The 24,718-nt window shown below is 54.7% G+C and overlaps 8 protein-coding genes across 8 annotated transcripts; 5 read left to right on the top strand and 3 right to left on the bottom strand.

The window, feature by feature from the left end:
* Positions 1–4: 4 nt before the first annotated feature.
* Positions 5–2,968, top strand: PpBr36_07570 (uncharacterized protein; the record flags this gene model as incomplete). The annotated part of the gene is made up of 5 exons (XM_029894707.1): positions 5–65; positions 109–180; positions 253–338; positions 421–558; positions 628–2,968. The coding sequence occupies exons 3-5, from the start codon at positions 298–300 to the stop codon at positions 2,966–2,968; spliced, it is 2,520 nt and encodes an 839-aa protein (XP_029748195.1). The 5' UTR covers positions 5–65; positions 109–180; positions 253–297.
* A 272-nt stretch (positions 2,969–3,240) lies between these two features.
* On the bottom strand, positions 3,241–4,374 carry PpBr36_07568 (uncharacterized protein; the record flags this gene model as incomplete). Its single annotated transcript, XM_029894705.1, has 1 exon — positions 3,241–4,374. One exon carries the CDS (start codon positions 4,372–4,374, stop codon positions 3,241–3,243), a length of 1,134 nt encoding a protein of 377 aa, XP_029748063.1.
* PpBr36_07569 (uncharacterized protein) lies at positions 3,530–4,297 on the top strand (the record flags this gene model as incomplete). Its single annotated transcript, XM_029894706.1, has 2 exons — positions 3,530–3,947; positions 3,999–4,297. 2 exons carry the CDS (start codon positions 3,530–3,532, stop codon positions 4,295–4,297), a joined length of 717 nt encoding a protein of 238 aa, XP_029748064.1.
* Positions 4,375–5,742: 1,368 nt separating the features above from the next.
* PpBr36_07567 (uncharacterized protein) lies at positions 5,743–8,313 on the top strand (the record flags this gene model as incomplete). The annotated part of the gene is made up of 1 exon (XM_029894704.1): positions 5,743–8,313. One exon carries the CDS (start codon positions 5,743–5,745, stop codon positions 8,311–8,313), a length of 2,571 nt encoding a protein of 856 aa, XP_029748072.1.
* Positions 8,314–10,057: 1,744 nt separating this feature from the next.
* Positions 10,058–11,790, top strand: PpBr36_07566 (uncharacterized protein; the record flags this gene model as incomplete). Its single annotated transcript, XM_029894703.1, has 2 exons — positions 10,058–11,485; positions 11,593–11,790. 2 exons carry the CDS (start codon positions 10,058–10,060, stop codon positions 11,788–11,790), a joined length of 1,626 nt encoding a protein of 541 aa, XP_029748071.1.
* Positions 11,791–13,618: 1,828 nt separating this feature from the next.
* PpBr36_07565 (uncharacterized protein) lies at positions 13,619–15,001 on the top strand (the record flags this gene model as incomplete). The annotated part of the gene is given in 3 exon segments (XM_029894702.1): positions 13,619–13,720; positions 14,515–14,811; positions 14,828–15,001. The coding sequence occupies 3 exon segments, from the start codon at positions 13,619–13,621 to the stop codon at positions 14,999–15,001; spliced, it is 573 nt and encodes a 190-aa protein (XP_029748070.1).
* Positions 14,428–16,200, bottom strand: PpBr36_07564 (uncharacterized protein; the record flags this gene model as incomplete). Its single annotated transcript, XM_029894701.1, has 1 exon — positions 14,428–16,200. One exon carries the CDS (start codon positions 16,198–16,200, stop codon positions 14,428–14,430), a length of 1,773 nt encoding a protein of 590 aa, XP_029748069.1.
* Positions 16,201–17,456: 1,256 nt separating this feature from the next.
* PpBr36_07563 (uncharacterized protein) lies at positions 17,457–23,360 on the bottom strand (the record flags this gene model as incomplete). Its single annotated transcript, XM_029894700.1, has 1 exon — positions 17,457–23,360. The coding sequence occupies one exon, from the start codon at positions 23,358–23,360 to the stop codon at positions 17,457–17,459; it is 5,904 nt and encodes a 1,967-aa protein (XP_029748068.1).
* Positions 23,361–24,718: the final 1,358 nt, after the last annotated feature.

Genomic DNA, 24,718 nt, shown 5'->3' with positions numbered 1-24,718 from the left:
CAAGATGTGGCTTCTTGAGAATGAAGGCGACGTCTTTCAGGGTGAACAACCATCACTTTATAATTGTCTGTGTATGAGTTCGAGTCAAGCGCTAATACCAAATCGCAGGCCGCCAAATATGGCTACGGCCTGGAAAGAAGTACCTTCTGGGTCGTGGTAAAGGGGATAGTAGCAGTGAAGGTATGTTCATGTCCACGTTTCCTCGCGACTTGGCTTCACGCAATTGTCCGACTGACACGCCAATAAACATAGCTGGCGACACAATAATCGTTGCCGACAAAACTATCTCAAGAAAACATGCCACTATCCAAATTGACGCAGTTCCCGAAGGCCATGGGGTATGACCTTGATCACCCTCTGCGCTGAGGCATCGTTCACTATTTCTGACCGAATCCGTTCGGTGTAGGAACTTCGGACCAGCCGGTCCAAGGTTACCATTGAGGATCTCAAGACCAAAATCGGCACCGTTGTCAACGGGAAACAGATCAAGGGACAGAGCTTTGTTCTCTCCGAGGCCTCCAATTCGTTCAAGCTGGGCCACTTTGCCAAAATTTTCCGGTAGGGGTATCTCTAGTACGCCTTGAAGGGGTGATGGGATAGATCTTGCTAATTAAACACTATCTATAGATTGAATTGGAAACCCGTGGTTCTGACCTTCAACTTCAGTAACCGTGAGGAGCTGGCGGACCCCTGGTCCAAGCTAAGGGAAAGCCTGGAACAACTGGACATCAAATTCATATCTGATTTTGATGTACAGCACACGACGCACGTCGTCCACAAAAAGCGCAACACCCCACGCGGTCTGCAGGCGCTGATAAATGGTCGCTACATCGTCACGGATTCTTTCATCGAGCAGATCGAGGAGGCTGCCGCACCAGGGGATGATGGCGCCCCTAGCCTGCTGGAGCAGGATTTCAGCACCAACTGGCCTAACCCCCTGGATCACCTTCCTCCCCGTGGTGATGAGCCAAGCATGCGACCAGTGGAAACCTACGAGCCTGACCCGCGAAGAAAGGAAATTTTTGAAGGGTACACGTTCATCTTCTACGACCAGACTCAATACGAAAACCTAATGCCCATGATCACGAATGGAAAAGGCAAAGCTATGATACGCGAGGTTACTCCGTTCGAAACGCAGCCAAACGAGTTCATTCGCTATGTCAAAGAAGTGGCGGGAGAGAAAGGCCTGGGCGAGTTCGAGGACGGCAGCGAGGGAAAAGGTGTAGTCGTCGTCCGCTTCGCACCAAAAAAAGAGGGCGATTTGCGCACTTGGTTTTGGAACTTTGGCACCGAGGTGATGAAGCGACTAGACCATCGCATGATCGAGGCGAGTGAGTTCCTAGACGCCATTCTGGCGGTTCAGCCTGGGGTTCTGAGACGGCCGCTTGAGTTCGAACCATCGCCTGTCGAGACACCTGCCGAGACTGCGCCGCCAGCGCGGGCAAGACGGACGACTAGGGCCCGGACTGCCCAAACCCCTGCTGTCGAGGCTGCCACCGCTAGCAGGCAGATTCAGCAGCCAACTGCAGATGCTGAAGATGTGCAAGTTGCGGGCGAAATTAGACGGAGCCCAACTCCCCCTCTGCAGATGACACCACCGAGACCCACAAGGAGGAAGGGCAGATTCCGGGGCTTCGACACCAGTGATGACGACGAGAAGCTACCGCCCCCTGAACCCGAACCGTCAGCGCCGCAGTCAGTGCCGCAGGAGGAATACTCTCAACCGATGTTCGTCTCACAAGCCTATGAGTCTCAAGAACCAGGCTCGGTTGAGGCCATGCGTGACACCCGCTCGACAAGATCGGGCCGGAAGCGTGCATACTCGCCAGTGCCCGAGGATGAAGACGAAGAAATGGTAGACTCTGCGCCGCTTACAACAACAACAACAACAACAACGAACAAACGCCGGCGGGTAGAGCCGACGCAGAGTTCAACATCAAGATTGAGGCAAGCAGTAATACCCGAAAGCGATGATGACGACGACGAAGTAGCTGTCACGCCCAAATCCCCCGTTGCTGCCCCTGAACCCGCACCTGAGCAGATGGAAGACAAGCCAACGGTCAAGACTCGCAGAGGTGCCATCGACACCGAGGTGCTCGACGCGGCAAGGCAGCGATTGGCCGAGACGGAAGCCAAGGTCAAGAAGGAGGAAGAGCGCTACAAGGTGCCGGATGACGGCTACACGCTCGAGCAGCTGGCTGAAATTCGGAAGCTCACTTTGGTTGACGAGATGCCGGTTCGGAACGTGGGATCAGGTGCGCGCACGCGCGAGCAGGACATTGCCGACGGCCGCTGGGACCCGCGCTGGAACGGGAGGCAAAACTTTAAGCGATTCCGCAAGGCAGTGCCCGGCGGCGACAGGACAGGGCCTCGGGCGCCGGCGCAGAGGATTCTGGTCGGCTACGTGGAGGAGAAGAACAAGGTGTACGGCATTGGGGATGAGTATTGGCTCGAAGACCCTGCCACTTTGGCACGAAAGAAGTCGCAGAGCCAAGGACAGGGGAGTGCCAGCAGTGCGACTGTGGGCGGGGCAACGACGAGTCCCGTGTCTGTTCAAAAGAGTAGTCGACGGGCAGTCAAAGGCCTTGACAGTCGCGATGACGCAGACGACGATGATTTGATGGAGATGGGCAGCAGACGGGTCGAGCCCGAGGAAGAGGAGGAGGAGGAGGAGGAGCCAGTTCTGCCACGCACCAGGAAGGGCAAGGCGGCTGAGAAGGCCGCCTCCCAGCGTTCGCAGCGGCAGACGAGGCAGACGCAGACGCAAGCCGCACTCTCTACAGAAGTATCCACTACGACGCAGTCGCAACGGACGACGAGGGCAGCTTCAGGGAAGCGAGCGGCCGCAACCTCAATACCAAATCCACGGCCGGCAAAGAAGGTGGCTCTTGCAAAGCAAGTCGAAGCCAGTGACAGCGACGACGACGATGACGACGGCGGTGGGAGATTTCGATTTGGGCGGAGGTAGCTAGGAGTGGGTTAGAGTTATGGGGAAACGTTGCAGATATCATGGGAGCATGATGCTAGGCATGTCGTACCCAGCAGACATGCGGAAAAGGGTATCATTAGGTCTATACTTGGCATACAGCCGCTTTGCTTGCCGTAGCTGCCTCGGCGTATATACATGCAAAGAATTGCTCATGGCTATGAAAATAGTTCAAAACAAATCACCACCTCGAGGGCACAACTCCTTGGAACAACCCAGGCGTGGATCGGTTTTGTGTAAACCCAGCATCTCACTCAGTCCATCTCCTCCATTGCGCTCACACGCTCCTCGCCACCGGGCTTGACGTCCTCGGACCCCTCCCCCTCGCCGACCGCGACGCCGACCAGGCAGGCGGCGAGCATGGTCTCATAGTTGACCCAGGGGTGGACCTCGCCAAAGATCTTGGTGGCGTCCTTGCCGGCGCCCCTGAGCAGCTCGCCCTCGCCGCCCGGGTGGAACTTGAGGTACGGCGTGACGTTGTAGACGCGGCCGCTGTAGACGCTCCAGGCGTCTGCACCCTTGCGGCCGTTGCGGCGCTTGAGCATGGACGGCGACACGCGCAGGTACGGCGTGCTTGGCGGCAGGTTGCGCAGGTCCGCGTTGGGGCCCGAGATGCGCGCCCAGTCGAGCGGCGAGTGGCCCGGTGCGAGGGCTACGAGGCGGGACCGGGAGGGTGCGGGCGCGTTGGTATGCGTCGGCGGTGGGGCGAGCGAGGAAGATCCCGGCGGGCCGCGGCTGGGGATCGGCAGCGTCGAGCGCGACAGCGAGGATGCCGACGGCGAGGATTGCGTCAGTGGCGGGAGGCGAGGCGGCTGTGGTGCACCGAGGGAGCGTCGCGCCGGCGGAGGCGCCATTGCGCCCGGCCGTGGAGGGGGTGCCATTGTCCCTGGGCGCGGGGGCGGCGCCATGAGGCCCGGTTGGGGGAGTTTGTTCGGTGCGGATAGCGAGGGTGCCGCGGGAGGTGCCTGAAGAGGTGGTGCAGCTGGGGCGATGCTGTCTTCGTCAGAGCTAGAAAGGGAGAAGCTCGGAACAGGTGCCGCAGCGGTTGCCGGCGCTGCCGAGGCCTTGGGCGTGGTCGCTACATCGTCTTCCTCTGTGTCCTTGCTTGCAGTTATCGATGGTGGTGATTTTGGCACATCCTTTGTCTTTTCGATTGGTGCATCACCCAGCTGCGGTGGTTTTGGTGACGCCGCCTCCTTTACGAGCGGAACTGTGCTCTCGTCGCCGGGATTCCGCTTCTCATCGGTCTTCCGCTCCGCGTTCGGAGACGGCGGCAGCTGTGGGGTGGCCAGCCATAACGACCGGAGATAGTCGACAAACGACCTTGGCGGACGGGCGATGAAGTAGACGACGGCGCCGATAATGAGAGAGACGCCGACGTATCCCATTATAGGATTAGCGAGGGGTTTGTGGATGTCGTATAGAACAAGGCCTGCACGGTTCAGGGAAGGCTACGGCAGCATCGGATGGGATGGTGGTAGTCAATCGCATATGTCTCCCGTGGCGCGGCGCGTGGTTTGTGGGAAGATACAAGGCCCAGGCTGGAGGGGTCTGTGGCCTGATTTGCTCAATTTTGGACTCATGTTGGAAATTTGTGCAGGGGTCTGTTGTCTTTCTTCGGCACTAACTAATTACCACGTCAACCCAATGCTGCACAAACGACCAGACGTTGATTCTACTTTTCTTGTTTGTCGCACAACTATTACCTCATTCGTAAAGCAAACGCCCGGGGTTTTATTATTATTATTATTCCATGTTTCTCTTTGAGACACCGAGTCTGCATCAAAGGTAAAAACAAATTGTCAATCTTTGGCGCACAAAGTCCTTGCTTTTTCACGTCTTGAAAAGTCCACCGAGCACGAGTTGCAGCCACAGGACTGAGTCCAGTATGCATTGCAAAAGATAGTCAGTTGATTGAGTACGCAGGGTGGTCATGAATCTTTTGGTCATGAACCCCAATTCTCAACAGGAGACATACCGGCAACCACGGTAATCAAGAGAGGGGATGAACCCCGCTGAACTAGGTCCAGACTACCTAGATAGTAGCAATAATATCCGTGACCTGGGCGACATAATAAGAAATGACAGGGGTTTCTGTCCCCTCATGACGCGAACCAGGCTGGGCCTGTCAGAGTGGGGGTATTCAACCATGTGCAATGCATGAAGGATAAACAGGCGGAATGAAATTGGAGTTGGGGTAAGAGAGCAGAAGAAAAAAAAAAAAAACTCAATCAAAATAAATAAAACCATGCGGCTGTTTACTTGGCATCCCGTGTGCTAAATGTGGGCTAGTAGAACATGCAAGATGTCGAATTGACGGCACAGGGGGCTTTAATCGAATAGTGATTAATCCGCTTGGTATGGTCCTGGCTTTTGACGGACGGACTGATAATGCATGGCTGGCTGCTGTCTGTTATTTCGTGACTTGGGTGCTCGCAGTGAATTGGCTTGGACCTCGACAAGCTTCACGAACTTTTCGCGAAGCAGAGAAGATTCTCAGTTCTTTTGTGAACCACCAGCGCTGTTGCACCCGTATCGATCGGCACCTAATCCAGCCAAGTTACAGCGGTCAAGTTCGTTTCCAAAAAAGCCCCGAGATTAACCAGGTAAAGGCAGCCAGCCAACTGAATCACACCCAAACTTGCCTGACTGCGTGCGAAACCGTCCACCAAACATCCGCCGCGGGTTGGGGCAAACAACTGGGCCATGTCACCTGCAGCCAGTCAAAACTTTGCATCCGACAGCCGCAAAACAATATGCATCAACCTCTCAACACTCATTCCACAACCAAATCTGGAGCGCGCCCATCTTCGAGATTATCCAGTGTGAGGAAACCAGGAACCAAGCTCGCCGACGAGAACGTCAATCCTGTCAAGCGAAAGCCATCGCTACTCGAATTAACTGCCAAGGCCAGCGACCCGACCGCCACACCGCCTGGGCCAATCACCAACAACAGGAGACTCGACAACAACAACAAGAGCACCACAACAACCTCCACCATCAATACGAGACCCCGATTATTAACCACAAGTCGAACCTCGACCAACACAACAACGAAAGCCACTTCCTCAAGGCCTGTTATTCGCTCCAGCAACTCGCTGCCAGCAAAGCCCTCTCGCAATCCTCTACAGCCCAGAGATCGAAATGTTGCGCCGCCGCCTGTAGCCGTCGCTGCTTCGCGTACTCCTGCACTGGCGGCAGCAGCCCAGCAACCACGACTTTCTCCCAGGCTTGCCACATCGGCCAAGATGCCGCCGGCTAACAATCCGCGGCAACCACAAATGCCCACGCTGGCAAAGCCGGCACCACGGGCTCCCTTAACACCCAAAATCGCGGGGGCCAAACCACCGACCAGCACGCCTCAACCCCAACAACAACAACAACGTCCTTTGGCTGCATATTCAACTCCTCTACCGAGACGAAGTGCGGCAAGCAGACCGGAGTCGTCCCTGGGCATCTCTGAGCCCCTCAGGGACGATACCGTATCGCCTGCTTCGGGATTAATCGGCTACACGAACGTCACGCCTCGATCCGGCCCGAGGCAATCTCGGGTCGACAGCACCAACTCGACTCCGACCGGTACTCCACAGGCAGAACAGCAAGAGCCATCTTGGGATCCAAGATCGAGCATCACGGCTCCGATAGACAGCAGTGGTCCTAGGAGGCCTATCGTATCATTTAGTCCTGCACCGTCAGATTCCGGGCGACCGACTATTGCCCGGCCAAGCGCGCCTGAATCCAAGTTTTTTTACGCCAGCAGCGTCAAGGGTCCAGTCGGAAGCCAAAATCAACCACCGCCGTCAGCACCGCCACTTGCGAGGGCGCCTCAGCCGTTGCAGAAGGCATCCACCTTTTGCTATGCCAATGGCGACACACTGCCCCCGAAGCCCTCACCTGGGCCACCACTCGCATCCCCACAGTCTGCTACCTTTAGCCCTAGTTTAGGGCCGACTTCTGATGCCGGAATCTCCAGCAAGTTTATGTATGCCAACGGTGTACCAGATGTCACACCAACAGCATCGAAGCCCGGATTTGTTTCTGTGTCGCGACCGGGGTCTTCAATGTCATCTACTTCAAGAGTCCCTGGACGGCCTGCCAGCGTTGCAGCAGCCGCACCCTCTGCCATCGGATACGGCGCGCAGCGACCTGTATCGCCCCTGAAGCAGCCTTTTTATTCTGTTCCAAAAGCTCCAGTCCTCTCTCAGCCGCCTACTAGTCATCCGACCCCACCTATGAACGGCTATACCATGTCACCAAGTTTAGCAGCCATCAGGCCAAGTCATGAGACGTCGCCCGTTATCTCGAGCAGTAGCGGCTTTTTCGTCCCAGGACATGCTCGCAACCGTTCGTTAACGGCAATGTCAGATGCAGCTGGCCGTGGGCTTGCTCCTCGTTCACCATCAGAGACATCGTCAGGTTCACTCACGGGACTTGGCGTAGCTGGCCCTGCCATGGGCTTTGCAAGCCTTTTACAGGCCGCAGATGATTTTATCGAGGAGACGGAGGCCGAGAGCGAGGATGATATCGACCCAGACGAATCTTTGGATAGTATAAGCAGCACTCAGGCGAAGGAGAAGGATGCTGTGGACGAACTTGTTAGCAACGCTCGCCGCGAGCGCAAAGTGCAAGATCTTGAAATCACAAACGCCAGCCTTGAAGCCATCAACCGCACACTTGAGCGTCAGTTGCGGAAACAGACTGCAGAATTGCGGCGCTATCGGAGGTTGTCTCGTTCCGGACGCCTCTCACTTGCCTCTGTAGGCAAGAGGATAGCTTCCGATTCTACAGTCGAAGGTCCATTGCGTGATCCCTCGAGTCTTGGCTTGGAGGATCTGAGCGAAGAGGGCGAAGGGGATGAATACCAAGACGATCCAGACGCTAATGAATCGCCCGACGACTTTTCTGACTCTGAATACGGGTCGGCATCAGGCTCTAGCCAGATGAGCCCGAGCACTTTGGAAACACGCGACGCAAGACATCGCAGACGAGACGAGAAGCGACTGCAACTAGACCTGACCAAGCACCAACAACTCCTCATCGACAGCCAGAAGATCAACCAGAGCCTCAAGCGTTGTCTAGGCTGGACAGAAGAGCTAATCAAGGAGGGTCGCCGTGCACTCGAGTACCAGGTACGCGTCAGCGAGGTCGAGATCGGCGGGCGAGTACTGGTGCGTAATGACGACGAGGATGATGACGGCGACCTGATGCATTCAGCTGTCGTTGTCGATTTTGGGCACGAGGACGACACCATCAACAATCTTTCATTTACTGGCAAGGGCCCACAGGACCGTGATAGTGGCATAGATCTGCCCCCCGATGGCGGATAACCGCTCTGTTTTCCATCAGTCGCACGCATTCTTTGACTCGCCCCTAAGCGAAGTCTGTAACAACAACTGGAACCAAACAACAGCAAAATTGAGAATCAACAATGTTAATCACAAATGTCGCTCGTCGTCACAACACATCACCACTCTGCGGTACCTTTCCTTCACTGTACAAATTCGCACACGACTGGTTGGTAAGCCGGGGGGCAAATCCACCCCTAGCGAATACCTCGTCTTGCTTTCCGACCAGAGTCGACTGCGGGTCGACATTTCTTGCATACGGGACAGGCGTTTATTTGGGCTTTTGTGTTATTTAATTCACATCATAGCGGGCGGTTTTATGCATTGTCAGGACTGGGAAGACGCGACATGATAGCGCGTTCAGTCAGTTCTCTCTGCGATTTTCTTGTCGCCTCGCAATCTCAGGGATCAATTTCTCTCTCCGCATTCATATTCGTCTCACCAGAGCCGAATGCTGAGATCCCTTGTCTATACCGAACAACATTCTCCTTTGTTCACCTATCGGTAACCATTACAGTCACCAAGGAAAGCGGAACATTCCATGCTATGGTGTGATTCCGGCTTTCTCTTTTTATTTGTACTTTTAGATACCCAAGAAGATATTCAGTATTGTGAATATATGTGGAGGTGAATAACATGAAGCAGGAATGTCAAAAGGTTTTGGTTCTTTGTGTAAGACTGAGCAGGTCGAGTGTGAACTATATTTGAAACCTAGTCTTGGGGGGGTTGTGGTTGTGGAATGATGGATATCTGCATATTGAATGGTTTCTCTTGATCTCTTACCAAGGCGTGATGCAGCCCAGCCGCCCTTTGACAAGTGACATCAAAGTACAGATGACGCAGTAGCATCGACTGCGGAAGGCCGCAGAAGCTGGGGCCCGCACAAGGCGTTACCGTTGCCCCACCATGCATAAAATGACGGATGCCTGTATTTGCTAGGTCAAGGTTGAAGTACCGCATAGCAGTGTACTATTGTATTTGACAAGGCAACGACGTAATGCTCAAAGAATCATGTGGTATTACCTATGCAGTAAACGGGGGGGAAAAAGAGAAAAAAGAAAAAAAAAGAAAAAAAAAAATCCATAGGTGTTGTGCGGTGGCTATCTTCTTTATCGGACTAAAGAGAATCAGAAGCAATGCAAATTAAGACATGTGCTGAAGAGTTGGCTTTTGCTTCCTAATGGCAAGAATAGTGGCCTGCCTTCTGCCCAATACGTAGCTACTATTTTTGTTTCGTGCTGTATTTTTGGTATTTTTCCATCTTGCTTGCAACCTATTATTCAAGATTCTCAAGCTCCTACCTAGTCTAGACTCTAAAGTAGACAAAAGACCCGTCGTCACCCATTTTGCTTTCCAATTTGTCGGTCAAACTTCGCCTACCGCGTCCACGTCACCCTCCCAAGACTGCTACCCCGCCAAAATTTAAGGCCGAGATTTACGAGGCAGGGGTTATTACTTTTTTTTCTCGGTCTACGAAATCGACTGGGGGCGACCAGGACGACTAAAATCGTTTAATCATTCAACTACCACTCACTACCTTATCTACGACCCCTTAACCACCTGAACCTCATTACCTCGCAAACGGACAGTACATACGTACAGCATCCTTTGTATCTGCATTCAACGTCCCATTACATTTACACCGGGCATAAACTTTATTTACCCAGCTCTCGTTTGATTCCCTCGCGACAGGCTCAAAAACCTCCCCAAACTAGGACCGCCCGTCATGGTCGTCGACACCGCATACTACGACACGCTCGGCGTGCAGCCGACGGCGACGGAGCTCGAGATCAAAAAGGCGTACCGCAAGCTCGCCATAGTCCACCACCCGGACAAGAACCCCAACGACCCCAAGGCGCACGAGAAGTTCCAGGAGATTGGCGAGGCGTACCAGGTGCTGTCTGACCAGGACCTGCGCAAGGCCTACGATAAGTATGGCAAGGACCACGCCAAGCCGACCGAGGGCTTCGCCGACCCGGCCGAGTTCTTCACCAGCATCTTTGGCGGTGATGCCTTTGTCGACTGGATCGGTGAGATCAGCCTCATGAAGGACCTGACCGCCACAATGGACATCACGCTCAGCGCCGAGGAGCAGGAGGCCGAGGAGGCTGCCGCTGCCGCTGCTGCCGCAGGCGGTGCTGCTGGTGCTGCGGGCACCGCTGCCGGTACCAAGGATGCAGAGTTCCCCGGCACTGAGGAGGCGACGAAGGAGAGCATGAAGACGGGCGCGGCGACTGGCGCTGCCCCCGCCGCAGACCACAGCACCGGCGCGCCGGCACCGCCACCGCCGACGGTAGTAGTCGAAGAGGAAAAGACGGGCGCCACAGCACCTGCCGCGGCCGGGGCTGCGCAGCCCAGCCCATCGCCGACACCATCTCGCACATCAACACCTGGACCGTCGGGCCGGTCAACGCCCGGAAAGCACGCAATCCCGCTCCGGCCGGCGCTGATGGACCGGCCGTCAGACTCGTCGGACGGGGCGCTGGGCGCGACGGAGGAGGAGAAGAACCTGCGGGCCAAGGGCAAGAAGGCGAGCCTGAGCAAGGAGCAGCGAGAGCAGCTGGCGGCGTACGAGCGGGAGCGGGCGCGGATCCGACAGGAGAGGGTGGACACGCTGGCGCAGAAGCTCATCGACCGCATCAGCATCTGGACCGAGACGGACAAGGGCCCAGACGTGACGGCGGCGTTCAAGGAGAAGACGCGGCTCGAGGTGGAGAACCTCAAGATGGAGTCGTTTGGCCTCGACATCCTGCACGCCATCGGACAGACTTACGTGGCCAAGGCTACGAGCCTGCTGCGGAGCCAGAAGCTGTTTGGCATCAGCGGCTTCTTCAGCCGGATCAAGGACAAGGGCACCATCGTCAAGGAGACGTGGAACACCATCAGCTCGGCCATCGATGCGCAGCAGAGCATGGAGGAGATGGCGCGCGCCGAGGAGAAGGGCGGCGAGGAGTGGACCGACGAGAAGAAGATGGAGTACGAGAGGCGAGTCACGGGCAAGATCCTGACGGCCGCCTGGAGGGGGAGCAAGTTTGAGATCCAGAGCGTGCTGCGCGAGGTGTGCGACGCCGTGCTCAACGACAAGAAGGTGCCGTTGGCCAAGAGGCTGGAGAGGGCTCAGGCGTTGGTGATTGTCGGCGACATCTGCGCAAAGGTATGTATTGACTCGTTGTCTTTTTTTTTTTTTTCAATTCCCCCTGGTATTGCTCTCCTGCGCTTTATCATGAACACTAACATGGTCCCCTTCCCAAAACACCACAGGCTACACGAACCCCTGAGGAAGAGGGCGACTACATGGCCTTTGAGCAGCTCGTCGCCGAGGCGGCCATGAAGAAGGACAAGAAGGAAAAGGAAAAGGACAAGAAGGACGACAAGACCCAGGGCAAGAAGGACGACAAGTCGGCGGCCGCAGAGACCGCGGCAAACGCCCCCAATGTCCCCGAGGCCGGCAAGTCGTAGAACACAAACTTAGCGAGGCAGCAGGGCTGTCATATCGGGTACACTAAACTTTTTTTTTTGAGGGTGGGAGGTGAATACCTGTAATACGAGGCGTGTATCCAGCGAAGCTTTGTTTTTTTTTTTCGGCCCTTTTTTTTTTCTTTTTTCTTCTTTCTGCAATGGGGTTTTTGTTGGTCCATATTGTGCCCTAGATTAGTACTCATTTGTTTTTATTCTGGCTGTTCTTCGGCCAGTCATACACCCCTTTCAATACCACTGCATAGATTTTATAGATCCGCAAAGGGTCGCAGGTGCCTTGTATATCTCAACGGGGCGATAACAAGCTTTTATCATTATCGACTCTCCTTTAGGTCAAGTTGAAAGTGACAACAACGTGAGAGGGTGGGTTATTTCTATGGGTGCGCCAACCGGCAGGTTGTTTTGCTTGTCCCATTGAACGGTGTTTGCTACATGTTTTCGGCCAGAACAGAACACACAAGCCTACCACGACCGCGGCCGGGAACTATTTTTCTGTCTTTTTTTCTTTTTGGTCTTTGGTTGTGTCATCGCTGCATTGTGGATTTGATCCCTAGCCTTTTCGTTCCCTTTCGCATCCAACATCAAACGCATGCGATCCCACAGTCTTTTCGGTCAGTTATTCTCACGTATTCTACTACCAAAGTCCAGCTTTGTTACAATTCGGTCGACCCCTTTTTCTTTGCATTTCACGGCACTTTTTAATCATTCTCCGTCTACGCAAGTGAAATGAATCCACGACTTCACGCAACGAGGCGCCACCACAACTTTGCATGCCACAACTGGGGGATACAACGTTAGCGTCGTTTTGTCCCTGCCAGCCGCGGGACCAGACGACATGGGCTACTGCGATGGTGGCAGACGAGAAAAAACTTTCCAAGAGGATCCGTCAAACCCGCATGACTAGCATTCACACCACCAGCCTGTCCATCTTGCCCGCATGATTTCGGGTGAGGATCCTGCTAGGACTCTAGTAGGTACTTAAACTCTTTTGCACAGCCAATTATCAACCAAGAGCATCTAATCCGGTATGGTGTAGGGGTTAGCATACCGCGTTTTCACCGCGGCGACTCGGGTTCGATTCCCGATATCGGAGATTCAATCATCTGCTTTCATTTTTGTTCTTTTGTGCTTGTGTTCGATACCTCCGTGGTTCAAGTTTTTTTTTTTATTATTATTTTTTTTGTTTGCTTTTAGGCAAACAAGAAGCATATTGGTAGTCATACCTACATCGACCACCAAGCAATTCATCATTCATGACCTCAAGATCCTCAATTTACATTTGCCTACTTACCCTGTACCTGGTTTCAATCCATATTCGATCCGAAAATACTGCCTGGCAACAAATTCCCTGCTCGTCATAGTAGTCCTGCAACTGACATGACTATTTACTATGTGGCATGTATCGAGGTATCCAATCTCCTTAAAGGAATACCAGGCTCGCACAAAAATAATGGCGCAAGCTTTGACGAGGAATGCGTGATACATTAATCCGTTGCACTATTGCAGAATCTGCGTTTGTCTCTATTGGCTCGTGGATGCCCCCCTTGAAGACTTGGCGAGGGGTTGATTTGACTCCACGGAGGGACCGAGGCCTTTGGATCCCCAAGTTCAGATTATTTGTTTTTTTTTTTTTGTTTTTTTTAATATCGATATTATTTTATTAATACACATCTGCCTTTTTTATTTCTTTGTTGCTAGTCAAGATCAGATCCGAGTCGGTGCAAGCCTTGGCTGCAAAGACGCGACTCAGTCTACATACAACAACAAACAGTTTGGTTTATTTATAACATAATCATTACCGTCGCTCAAAATGGCAACTCCGAACCAGCAGAACCTGGCAGAGAAGAACGACGAGTATGCCAAGAACTTTACTCAGGGTCACCTCGAGCTTCCTCCCGCAAAGAAGTATTTGGTTTGTAAGTTGGCCTATAAGCCCTGTTGGACGAGATGGGTTCGTAGTGCAGTCGAAGGGAAAACAAAAAAAAAAAAAAAAAAAAAAAAAAAAAACCATTTCCCCTCCCAAACACATGGCATCCGTCTAAGTGCACAGGAAACACACCCTCCTCCGGGCTAACTCCAAATGCGAAAAAAAGTAACCTGCATGGACGCCCGCATCGACCCAGCCGCGGCCTTTGGAATCTCGCTGGGCGACGCGCACGTGATCCGCAACGCCGGCGCCAGCGCGCGCGACGGGCTGCGGTCCGTCGTCATCTCGCAGCTGCTGCTGGGCACACGCGAGGTGCTGCTGGTCAAGCACACGGGCTGTGGCATGCTGACCTTCACGGGCGAGCAGGCGCACGCGCTGGTCCGGGACCGCTACGGCGCCGAGGCCGCCGCCGAGCTGGCCGGCCTGGACTTTCTCGAGTTTTCCGACCTCGAGCAGGCCGTCAGGGACGACGTCGCCTTCCTCAAGGCGTCCAGGGCCGTGCCGGATCATGTCGCCGTCAGCGGGTGGGTTTATGAGGTCGAGACGGGCAGGGTGAGGAGGGTCGAGTGATGGGGAGGTAGGCGGTTGGGTTGTATTTATGGTTTTTTTTTTTTTTTTTTTTTTTTTTTTTTTTGTACAGAGTAAAAAGTAAAAGATCCCAAACATGACATTTCTCTTTGCGGCTCTTCGCCCTACAAAGCAACACCGGCCCTCAACCGCTCAAAAATATCCCGCATCTCTCTGGACGATATGTCGCTCCTGGTGCCTTGGCCGTCCAGCCGCCGGGCCTCGAAGCAAGTGGTCTGGCGGTTGACCCATTCGACCTCGCCGCGCACGACGCCGCCGCCGACAAAGTCGAGCCGCGCGTCCATGGCCCCGTCGTCCCTGCCGCCGCCGCCACCGCCCGCAAACGCCTGGCGGTAATGCACGCTGTGGCCGAACCAGCCAAACGTGCGGTGGCGGGACGTCTCGTACGGCCGCCTGTCGGTGCGGCCCACGCCCTCGAGGAAGCCGAGGTTGAACCACATCCAGAGCGCGTCGCCGTCCAGCGTCAGCGTCATGGTCTGCCTCGCCGGGTGATCAGGCCTGTAGCCCGGCGGCGTGTCCGAGCTTAAAATCTCGTACCGGCCGTTGAGGAGGCCCAGGGGCGCGGCGGCGTGGTTGCTGCTCGCTGGCGTCGGTGTCCAGTCCATAGGCTCGGGCTCCGGTCTGGGGGAGCCGGGGTATGGGGGCGGCGGGTCGTCATCGTCGTCGTATTTGTCGTAGCCTACATTCTCGCCGTCTTCGTTGCAGTCGTCTAGATTTTGGTCAGGACTATCGTAGGACTCTCGATTGTCATTTTCGTCCTCCGAGTCGCAGTCGCTCGATGGCCATGTACAAGATGTAGCACTCTTCCGGGCGGTCTGTTTTGTCCTAGGGCCCAGCCGCATGCGGCTGCTCGCTGGCGGCTTCGGGACCACATGGGGTGCTCTGGATGCCGAAGCGGACGACTCTGCGCATGCAGAACCGGCTTCTCGGGCCGGCAAAGCGCTGGAACTGGAAACGGTTTTGCGAGCCGTCTGCTTCGTCCTTCCGGCCAGTTGTTTGCGGCTGCTCGGATCCGGCCGGGGCTTGACGCGTGGGCTATCGCTAGCTTCTGGTCGCGGCGGAAACCCGACGTCCTCGGCGGGATGAGGAGAAGGCACAGCTGCTGGTTTCTTGGGGGTGGGTTTCTTCTTTGTGACTGGCGTGGTGTCTTCCTTGGGCTCTTGCTTGATTTTCTTTGCGGCCGGAGCAGCAGCTGAAGACGTGGCCGCTTTGGGCTCGGCCTTGACCTTCTTTGCAGCTGGAGGCGGAGTAGCTTTAGGCTCCGTCTTGATCTTCGTTGGGGCCCTAGCCGCGGCTATTTTAGGCTCCGTCTCGCCCTTCTTGGGTGCTGCTGGTTTCTTTGCAGGAGTTGACGACGACGAGGCCGCCGCACTGGTGACAGTGACGCTAACAGCCCTACCATCAGCACCAGTAACCGTGACATGGAAGCTGGGAGTTCCATTGTCGTCACCATTATCATCATCATCATCATCCGCCGCCGCCGCCGCCGCTTTTCTTTTCTTCTGCCCTGCGGCCGACGAAGCCGACTTTGCCGCACCCGCACCCGCACCCGCCTTGCTGGCCCTGGTCCACTCCCTGCGCATGTCCCTCTCGAGCTTTGCAAGCTCGCCGGGCACGGCCAGGTCGCCGCGGCGGACGGCCTCGAGCAGCCTCAGCTTGGCGGTGCCCTTGACCTTTGAGGGCGGGAGCTGGTAGTGGCGCAGCTGCGCCTCGTACCAGTGCGCGGGCCGGTCCTCGCCAGCGTCAAAGTGGTCGCGCAGCTCCGAGGGACTGTAGCGGCGGTGCACGTTGCCGCCGGACGACGTCACCGAGAAGCAGTCGGTGGTAAAGGTGAAGGTATTGCCTAGCAGCTCACGCGTGATGGGAGCGGCCGCCATTTTTTTTTCTTTTTTTAATCCTTCAATTGTGCCAATGATTTGTTTTCTTTATGCCGAGGAGTCAATTTCTTTCGTCTCGGATTGCCCATAATGGAATCGAGTATGGGCCCCACCCCAGCCAGCACCTTATTGACGATGGGATGGGCTGCATTCTGAGCTCGGCATCATCTGACGTGGGAGCCTGGTCAAGACGTAGAATCATGTGATAGTGGGCTGAAAAGCAACGTACAAATTGACTTCAACCTTCAGGCATCCAGGCTTGCATCATAAATAAATTCAGGGGGTTAAATTGTCACATTGTGGATTGCCTGTAGTGTAAGCTGTTAGTATCTCTGCACGCCATGTGCCTATCTATATCTTTTCGGTAGAAGAAGTGTTGGGAAAAAAAAAAAAAAAAGAGACGTTGAGAAATTGAACAAGTATTCATCTATACAGATAGTGTCGAACATTTTGCAGCGTCCATCTTTTGTATTTCCCGCAACGATATGGCTCTGTACGCAACTCCCGGGATGGTATAGTCTCAAAGACAATTATACCCACATGTGGTGGATGAGATATTTGATGCATCTTTGCACTATTTTGTTACCCATTCATACGTATTGCTTCGTTGGTTCACTAGCAGTTTTGAGTTTCACCAGATTTGTGTGAAACAGAAGAAACCCACCAAAGGATCTCAATTCCCGGACAACTTTGAGCATATTCTTTTGAGTAAACTTCTTCTCCATAGCCATATTCATACATAATTAGTTAAAACACGAATCGAGAGCAAACAGTTCTGCCGCATAAAGAGTCATCAAAGTTGTATTTACAGTAAAATAATAATGATAAGTCCAGGCTGTCGCCGCCAGTACGCCGTCGCCCGAATTCGAAACCCCATCGATGCCAGTCTAAACAATGCAGGAAGAATGCTCTAGTAATAAAAACAACAAGAGAGAGAGAGAAGAAAAAAGTGTAAAGAAGAAACAAGACTTTCGGCTTCGATCAGCATCCCCTCCTTTCGTCCACCTCAGTGTCCAAGCCAGAATACCATGCTTTACCAGAATACAAAACAAGTGACAGTATATAGTAAAACGACAATATGAATATGCGTTCAAAAGGAACAGCAACATGAAACAAGTAATGGGTATCGAGCACAAAAAATAGAAAATAAAGAAAAAAAAAAAAAAAAACAATTGAAAAGGGTTGGAAAAAAAAAATAAGGTCACAAACAATGTTTGACCAAAGCAAAATGCGCGCAAACGAAAAATTCCCATCTTCTATGGAATTTCCACCTCCCTCGCGACGAGCCCAAAGATCCAGTTGGCCTCGACCGCGCTGGCACACTGGAAGCACCACTTCTTGACGCGCCCGCTCAGCGCGCCCTCGGCGGGCGCGCTGCCGATCCGGTTCTGGTCGTCGCGCAGGTCCTCCCACACGTTGAGGATGATTCCCCTCGTGCCCAGCATGCTGAAGCAGCGGCTGCCCAGGACGACGTCGAGTATGACCTTGGGTGGCACCGAGGCCTCGTCCGACCTGGGCATAAGTATCGACTTCTTTGGGATCTGCGTCACCAGGATTCGTTTCTCCATGCCGTGGTATACGCGCAGCTCCTGCCGCACCCCCGGTGGCGGCCGCGATATCGAGAGTAGACAGTTGCCGTTGTCCTCCCACTTGTTTGCCGATACGAGGAGGTGGCACCTGATCCGGAGGTCTGTCGTCCCGCCGCAGGCCAGGATGCCGCGGTTCGGCGACGACGCCATGCTGACGCTGGGTGATCTGGGCGGAGTGTTGCCGTCCCTTCCCGACGAGGATGACGTGTACATCGACGCCGGGCCGGCCGCGCTGCTGGGCCTGCTGTCGCGCTGTTGCTGCTGAAGCGACGATTTGTCAATGTTGAAGGCGAGGCCAGACCCACCCGTCAGTCGCTTCAGGAAGCTCGATGCAGATATTGAAATGCCCGAGGAGCCGCTACCGCTTTGCTGGCTCTGGCTCGGCGCCCGCGTCGACGCGCGGTAGCTGTTTTTGCGCCCGAACCAGGACCTCTTGCCGCTCCCGCTGGCGCTGGTCGCCTGCTGGCCGTGGCCTTGACCTTGGCCAAACGACCTGAACCGCGCCTCCTCCTCGAGCGCCCGGAACTTGGCATTGTTCATGCGAGAATGGTGCACCGCTGCGTACAGGTGCTCTAGATGCATAGGGGACAAGGCACGGAAGCGGAAGATTATGCCGTCGATGCCGCTGAGCTTCGAGTAGGATCGCACCGGCGAGCGGATCTCAAGGTCGATCGCAGTGCTCTTTCGGATCATGACCAGGGGCGTCAGATCGAGCGCGATAAGAGGTACATCGGCGCCGGCATCCGTTCTTCCCATCATTTCAGAGCCCATAGGACGGTCGACAGTCATCGGGTGCACCTCGAGCAGTCCTGGGGTGATGCTGACATTGCAGGCATCCGAGCGGACCTCCTTCCACCGGCCGCGCTTGTTAGACCAGTATGATATTGTAGCAACGGCCTTTACTGGTTCGTCTAGTCTATCAGGACCTCGAAGGTCCACTTGAGATGCCGAGGCCGATGGTGTGATGCTGTCATCGGACAGAACCGATGCATTGGGGTTGAAGCTGAATTCTGGCTTCCTGATACTGATGCCAGGCTCCGTGTCAGGAACCTCGTCGTCCTCCAGTTCGTCACCCGAGGAGAGGGAGTCCGAGTAAGAGGATTCCGTATCAGAGTCGTCCTCCTCTTCCGATGACTCTGATGACACGTCTGATGGTCGATATTCGTGCTTGAGGGGAGATGAGCCATGGCGCTTGACACGAGCGGGCGGTGGGAGCTCGACGGCCATGGGCTTTTTGGACGTGAACGTCCTGTGGACAGGAGGTGGCGGGGCGCCATCCTCCCGGACTGGGGTGGAGTTTGCCGACTTGCTGCGGCTTTCGCGGTCGGACTCGGGCGATGGGGCGTAGGTGGACTGGGTTGGTGTTCGGTCCGAGTCTGGCGAGTGGCTAACGCTTGGTGACCGAGACTTGGGCGTGGCGTCTCCAGCGAGTGTGGGGGTTGTTGGGACGCTGCGGTTACGAACGTGATGATAGCGGCTTGGGGTCTGCGGCGAACCCTCCCCATGCACCGAGGGAAGCGTTCGGCTAAACTTCTGAGCCCCAACAGGCACATCCGCCTCGCCGGACTTGGGCGATCTGCTGTGTCGAACGTGGATGAGATCTGCAGCTGACACTGCTGGTGGGGCAGGTGGCCGAGGAACAGTGCCCAGCAGTTCAAGCCACTCGGGAATCGCATCGTCGTACTCGGTTTGCAGGTTCAGAAGCTCATACCAGTCATCGTGTCCATACGTGCCGCGGACCATGAGTACGAGCCTCCCCTGTCCGTCACCACGCCGAGCCGACACGTTTTCCCAGGAAATAGGGGCAAAGAGCAGGTATTGGACACCAGTGGGACCACTTTCTCTGATCAAAAGGTCCCCCTTGTCGTGAGCATCTGTGAGTTTGTCTCGGTAGATCAGCTCGACCTGGCACTCGAGTCGTTGGCCATTCGAGTGGGCCAGGTCGAGGGAGAAGACGTCTTTGGAATTGACCTCGCGTGTCATGTCAATGAAGACGCCGTCAAGGGGTCGAAGTGTCCTCAGGTCTCGCGCGCGGCTCGTGTCTGTGTTGGAGGCATCGTCGTTTGTCTTTCTAGCCTGCTCTTCACGGTGCCGACGCTGCGCCTTGGCTTGCAAGTCTGCGAACTTGTCGACTAGGTGGTCTGGCACAACGTCACTGCCAAGGACATGGCGCAGTCCCTTGCTCAGCTTGAGAAGCCACTTGGCGCGAATAAGGGGTCTTTTTAGCAGGTGGGCCACATCCACCCTGTCGCCGTTGTCATTAACAACGTCGCCCTCCGCATTGCGCGGCAGCGCGTTCACGAGCGAGTCTTCCTCCTCCGTCTTGCCAGCAGCCGGTGCAAGGTTGACAATCAAGTCCTGAAACCCGAGGCGCCATACATCATAGTAGGCGCTGTAAATAGGCACGATCCTCTCCAACCATACAGCCACCAGGTTGGGGTCAGTGTAAGGAATCGCCTTGTGATGGTTGTTGATTCTCTCCAGAGCCACTCCCATCGAGACCACCGCCTTCTCCGCGGCATCGGGGGCAGGTCTACCGTGGCCTTCACTGCCAAAGGCCGAACCAAATAGATCCTGGATGATTCTGGTATCGCGGCAGACGACTTCCTTGAGCAGCACAGGAATGACGCCGTCGACGATCGTCCTTAGTTCACGTTGGTAAAAGTTCTCATCCTCGATGAACTCGTGTAGCAGGTCATCCAAAGTTGCGTTTTCAAGCTTGCTGGTCTTTCTGCGCAAGCTCCGGGCCACTCTTATACTCGGTGCTCTGGTTGGCACGCCTGCGGCTTCTGGTAATGACAGCACCGAGACCAAATCTGAATGCTTCGTAAGCCTTTTCTTTACCGTCGATTTTCGTCGAGTTGCTGAGGATGCGCCCGTGAATTTCGTAAAGTCCGAAGTCTGTGTAACTGTTGTTTCGGATACTACGGAATCGACTTCGGATTGTCCTGCCATAGAATCCTCCATGGAAACGATTGTAGATAATTCATGAAACCCATTTGTTGGGGGTTTTAACCTTCTAGACAGACCGGCTGCGGGCGCCGCCGGAGGCACCGTCGATTGGCTGTCGTACGTAAGAGAAGAACTCGGTGATTGTGACCTACGAGAACCCGAGGACCTCCTGCGCTGGTCTCGAGACTCGCGCGTAGCATGATAGCCCCTCTCTGAGTCCTCGTCATGCGGTTCCGGTTCTGGCTCCGGTACCCTTTCTTTCTCAAAGCTGGCGTATCTCTTGGGTGAGATCTTGTGGCCGGCAGACTCTCCACGGAATGCTTCTTTGAGGGCTTCCCGGAACGGCTTCTTGGGTGCCGGTTTCGGCACCGTCTTCAACGGCGAAGACATGCCTCTTGTGGCTCCGCTACGCTTCAGCCCTGTGGATGATGGTGGAGTTTGGCTTGCCTCCCTTTGCGGCGTCCTATCCTCGGCGACTGGTGGCTTCGGGTCTTTGTTTTCCTGGTTTTCCTCCTGTACGGTCGGTGCCGACTCGGATGAGATGTCGCTTCTCTCCGGTGCCTTGGTCCGCCTTCTGCCTGCATCTGACCGTCTCTTTGCAGCATTTTTCCATTCCTGCTCCACATCCTCCTTTTCCACTTCTGGTGATTCGACAAATGGATCAACCGTGCTGCTCAGCCAGTTTTCGATGTTGGGAGGCTGGTTCATCGCCGGCTTCGGAGGTTCCGGAGGAGCGACTGTATGAGTTATTATCTTCCTCCCCTCGCTGTAGACCTTTTTGAACACAGCGGTGGCTTTGAAACTTGGCGACCTCTGTGTCTTTGGTCTCTGCATCTTTCCCCCATCACCTCGGATGGGGAGATCAAGCTCGCTAAATGCCGAGTATCCGAATGGGATATCGGCCAGGGATTTTGCTGGTGCGGTGGACGGAAGATCAGAGTTGTCGTAATCAGTTGAGGACTTATCGTCTGAGAGATAGTCGTCATGCGTGGTTCCCGTCATGTCTGTGGTACCCGTAGTTCCAGTGAGGTAGGACGTGCCGGTAGCCTCCGTCACACCAGTTGCCTCAGTGGCGTCTGTACTTTGGGTTGTTTGTGTGAGCTCTGTGATCTCCGTGGGTGGAGGTTTGCTCTTCTTATTCCTCGGCGGACTTTTTCGACTGGATTTCCTGGTAGGTGTATCCGGGATAGACAGTGTATCAACCTCGGATGGCAATATAGTCGAAGGTGATTGATCCCGCCGTGCGCTCGCGACCCTCCGCGGTCGCTCTCCCGATGGCTTTCTAGACCTTGAACGGGTGCGATCTTCCCTGTTTTCTTTTGTCCGCAGTGGCCTAACTCTGATGCCATCGTCTTGAAAAGTCGACGAGGATGTTACTCTGATGCCATCGTCTGGTAGCGTCGAGGAGGATGTTACTCTGATACCGTCATCGTCATCCTTTGGCTTCCTGGACTGTGAACGGGTTGGGCGTACACGGATACCATCATCATCGAGAGTCCTTGCGCTGCTTCTTCCAGTTGTTCTCGCGCTAGAACCTTCAGATCTCCTGGACGTGGCCGATCGCACTCGACTGCCTTCCTCTTCAGTAATTCTCGAGCTGCTGACTGCACTGCTGAGATCATCTTCCTCTACCTCTATTGCGTCCCCGAATTTTGAGTAGTATTTTTTGGTCTTGGTTGGAATCTCCATAGGCTCAACTTTGGCGGCCCAGGCGGCTATCTTACTGTTCACGGGCGGATTTGGAGCCGGTCTTTGGAGAAAGTTCTTTGGCAAAGGTGTCGGGCCGCCTCCTGCCTTCATTTTTATAGCCCTGGAGCCAGGCGGACTCCTCCTCCTACGCTTCATCCAGTGTTCGTCACTAACGATTCTTTTCTTTGGTGGGGAGGCTGGCTCCGCGGCAGGTTCTGTGTCTTCAACAGCTTCTTGATCGCCTTCAGCTTTGGGTTCGGGTTCAATCCTGACGGGCTTGGCTGAGCTTTTCCTCCTGTGCTTGTGCTGCTGTCTGAACTTGATGCGCTGCCGGTCCTCCTCCGTAACGCTAGCTTCGTCAACGTTGAAGGCGACGTCGGTCGGCTCGCTCGCTGCGTCCTCGGGGTTCCCGGCCAGCATTGCGGCGGCGTTGTTCTTTTGCCACTTTTGCACGCGGTCACGGACGCCGCCTGGTTGTGCCAGCCTGTTGACGGCGGCCTCACGCATCTCCTTTTTGATCTCGGCACGCACGGCCATCGAGTCCAGCCTCTGTTGGCGCATGGCGGCCACGCGGGCGGGCGATTGCCGACCGAGCAGGAAGTCGGTCAGCAGTGTAGGCTGAGGCTTGAGCGTCGCGGATCGCTGCCGATTGCCGCCGCCGTGCGTGGTGGTCACGATGATCGGGGGAGCAGTCTGCGGGGTACCGCCCGACGAGACGCCGCGACGATGTTTGGGTGTCTTCGGCGTGCCATTGTCCTTTGAGGCGCCACTGTCCTTCGAGTTCCCACTTTCCTTCGGGGTGCCACTGTCCTTGGCGGCGGCATCGTCCTTGGCGGCGGTACTTTCAGTGCTCTGCTTGTCGGACTCTGTGCTTGGAGCCGCAGCTTCAGGCGAGGGCTGATCGTCTGGAGGTGGATTCGAGGTCGGCATGGTCTTGGCGGTGCTGGAGTTAGCTAATTTAGTTGAACACCTCCATACCGGACGAGACGATGCCCTTGACTGCGCAAAGCTATTGTCTGCGAGAAAAAAAAAAAAGAAAGAAAAAAAAAGTGATGTGTCTAGAGATTGTAAAGAGTAGGTAGTCGCCTTGCTAGGCTGAGGAAAAAAAAAGATAATTATCGAGATGTAAAGGGAAAAGCCCAGGCTACCCCAAAGTGGTAAGTGAAGGACAAGATCAACCGAAAGAAAATCAACAGATCGGATGCGACAGAGTCTTGTGTCAGATGTGTATACAGATGTCTGTCTGTATATGTTGGGGGTGTGGTAGGTAGGTGCATGGTCGGAGAGTTACGCTTGGCTGACGGGCGGATCGTTGTACAGGGCAACCAAGACCGTGGGTCAATAGACAACCAGTGGTCCCAGCCAATTTGAGATGAGGAACAACCAAGTAATGAAATCAATCACCACACACCTCGGTGAGCACACACCCCAACGGCTACCGCAACAGCTCAAAGTTGCGGAAAGTTTGATGTTTGGAAATCAGTTGAAGTATCATTTGCCCGTATATTTTCCCCCTGTGTTGTAAATCATGAATGCCGGTGTGCAGTAGGTAGAAATGTGGAAGTCAAAATGGACGGCGGATGGCAAAACAGTGAGGAATGACAGATCAAAAATCGAAGAAAAAAAAGAAAAGAAAAAAAGCGCGGACGCACAAGCAATGACGACTGAATTGTCGCGCAACCCACGCAACCCGGAAACCAAGTTATGGGAGTGGTGTAACCCTGCTGCACGGATGCTACGTGGTGATCAAGATAGCTCAGAATACCAAAGTACAGAAGCGTGTTGAGGACGCCCCCAAGGCTTCATACGTTCTTCTGAGAATGCTAGTGGCTTCTTCCGAGTTGATCTGACAGCTGCAGGTCGGTACTGTAGTGACGTGCAAATGACAACAAACAAGATGCGCCGCAGTGGTTCGAGGAACCAATGGGAAGCTTGCAGCTGGGAGGTTTTGATGCAAGCAGCTCAAAAGTAAACAAAGTTCCTACTGAAGTGTCAGCTTAATTGACAGGGATGTAGGTGATACAGGGATGCCGCAACGATCCGAGTCAAGGACTCTTCCATGCCCAGTTCAATCCCTGACAGCAGTGACAGCACAGCGGGGTCATGTTGGGCAAGTCGACCTACCGGAATTGGCAAATTGGAGACCTACAGAAATAACCACAAGCTCCGATGGGCTTCCAAGACCAAGACATGATAAAGTACGACGACTTTCTTCAGCCATGTTTTTATGCATTTCAGAGACCTCCAGCTCTCTAGAATCATTCATCGACATTCTATGCCAACACGCG

The sequence above is a fragment of the Pyricularia pennisetigena genome, chromosome 1, assembly GCF_004337985.1.
Source record: "Pyricularia pennisetigena strain Br36 chromosome 1, whole genome shotgun sequence".
Taxonomy (NCBI): Eukaryota; Fungi; Ascomycota; class Sordariomycetes; order Magnaporthales; family Pyriculariaceae; genus Pyricularia; species Pyricularia pennisetigena.
The sequence above is the reverse complement of the archived record's forward strand: the minus strand, read 5'-3'. Positions and strand labels throughout refer to the sequence as shown.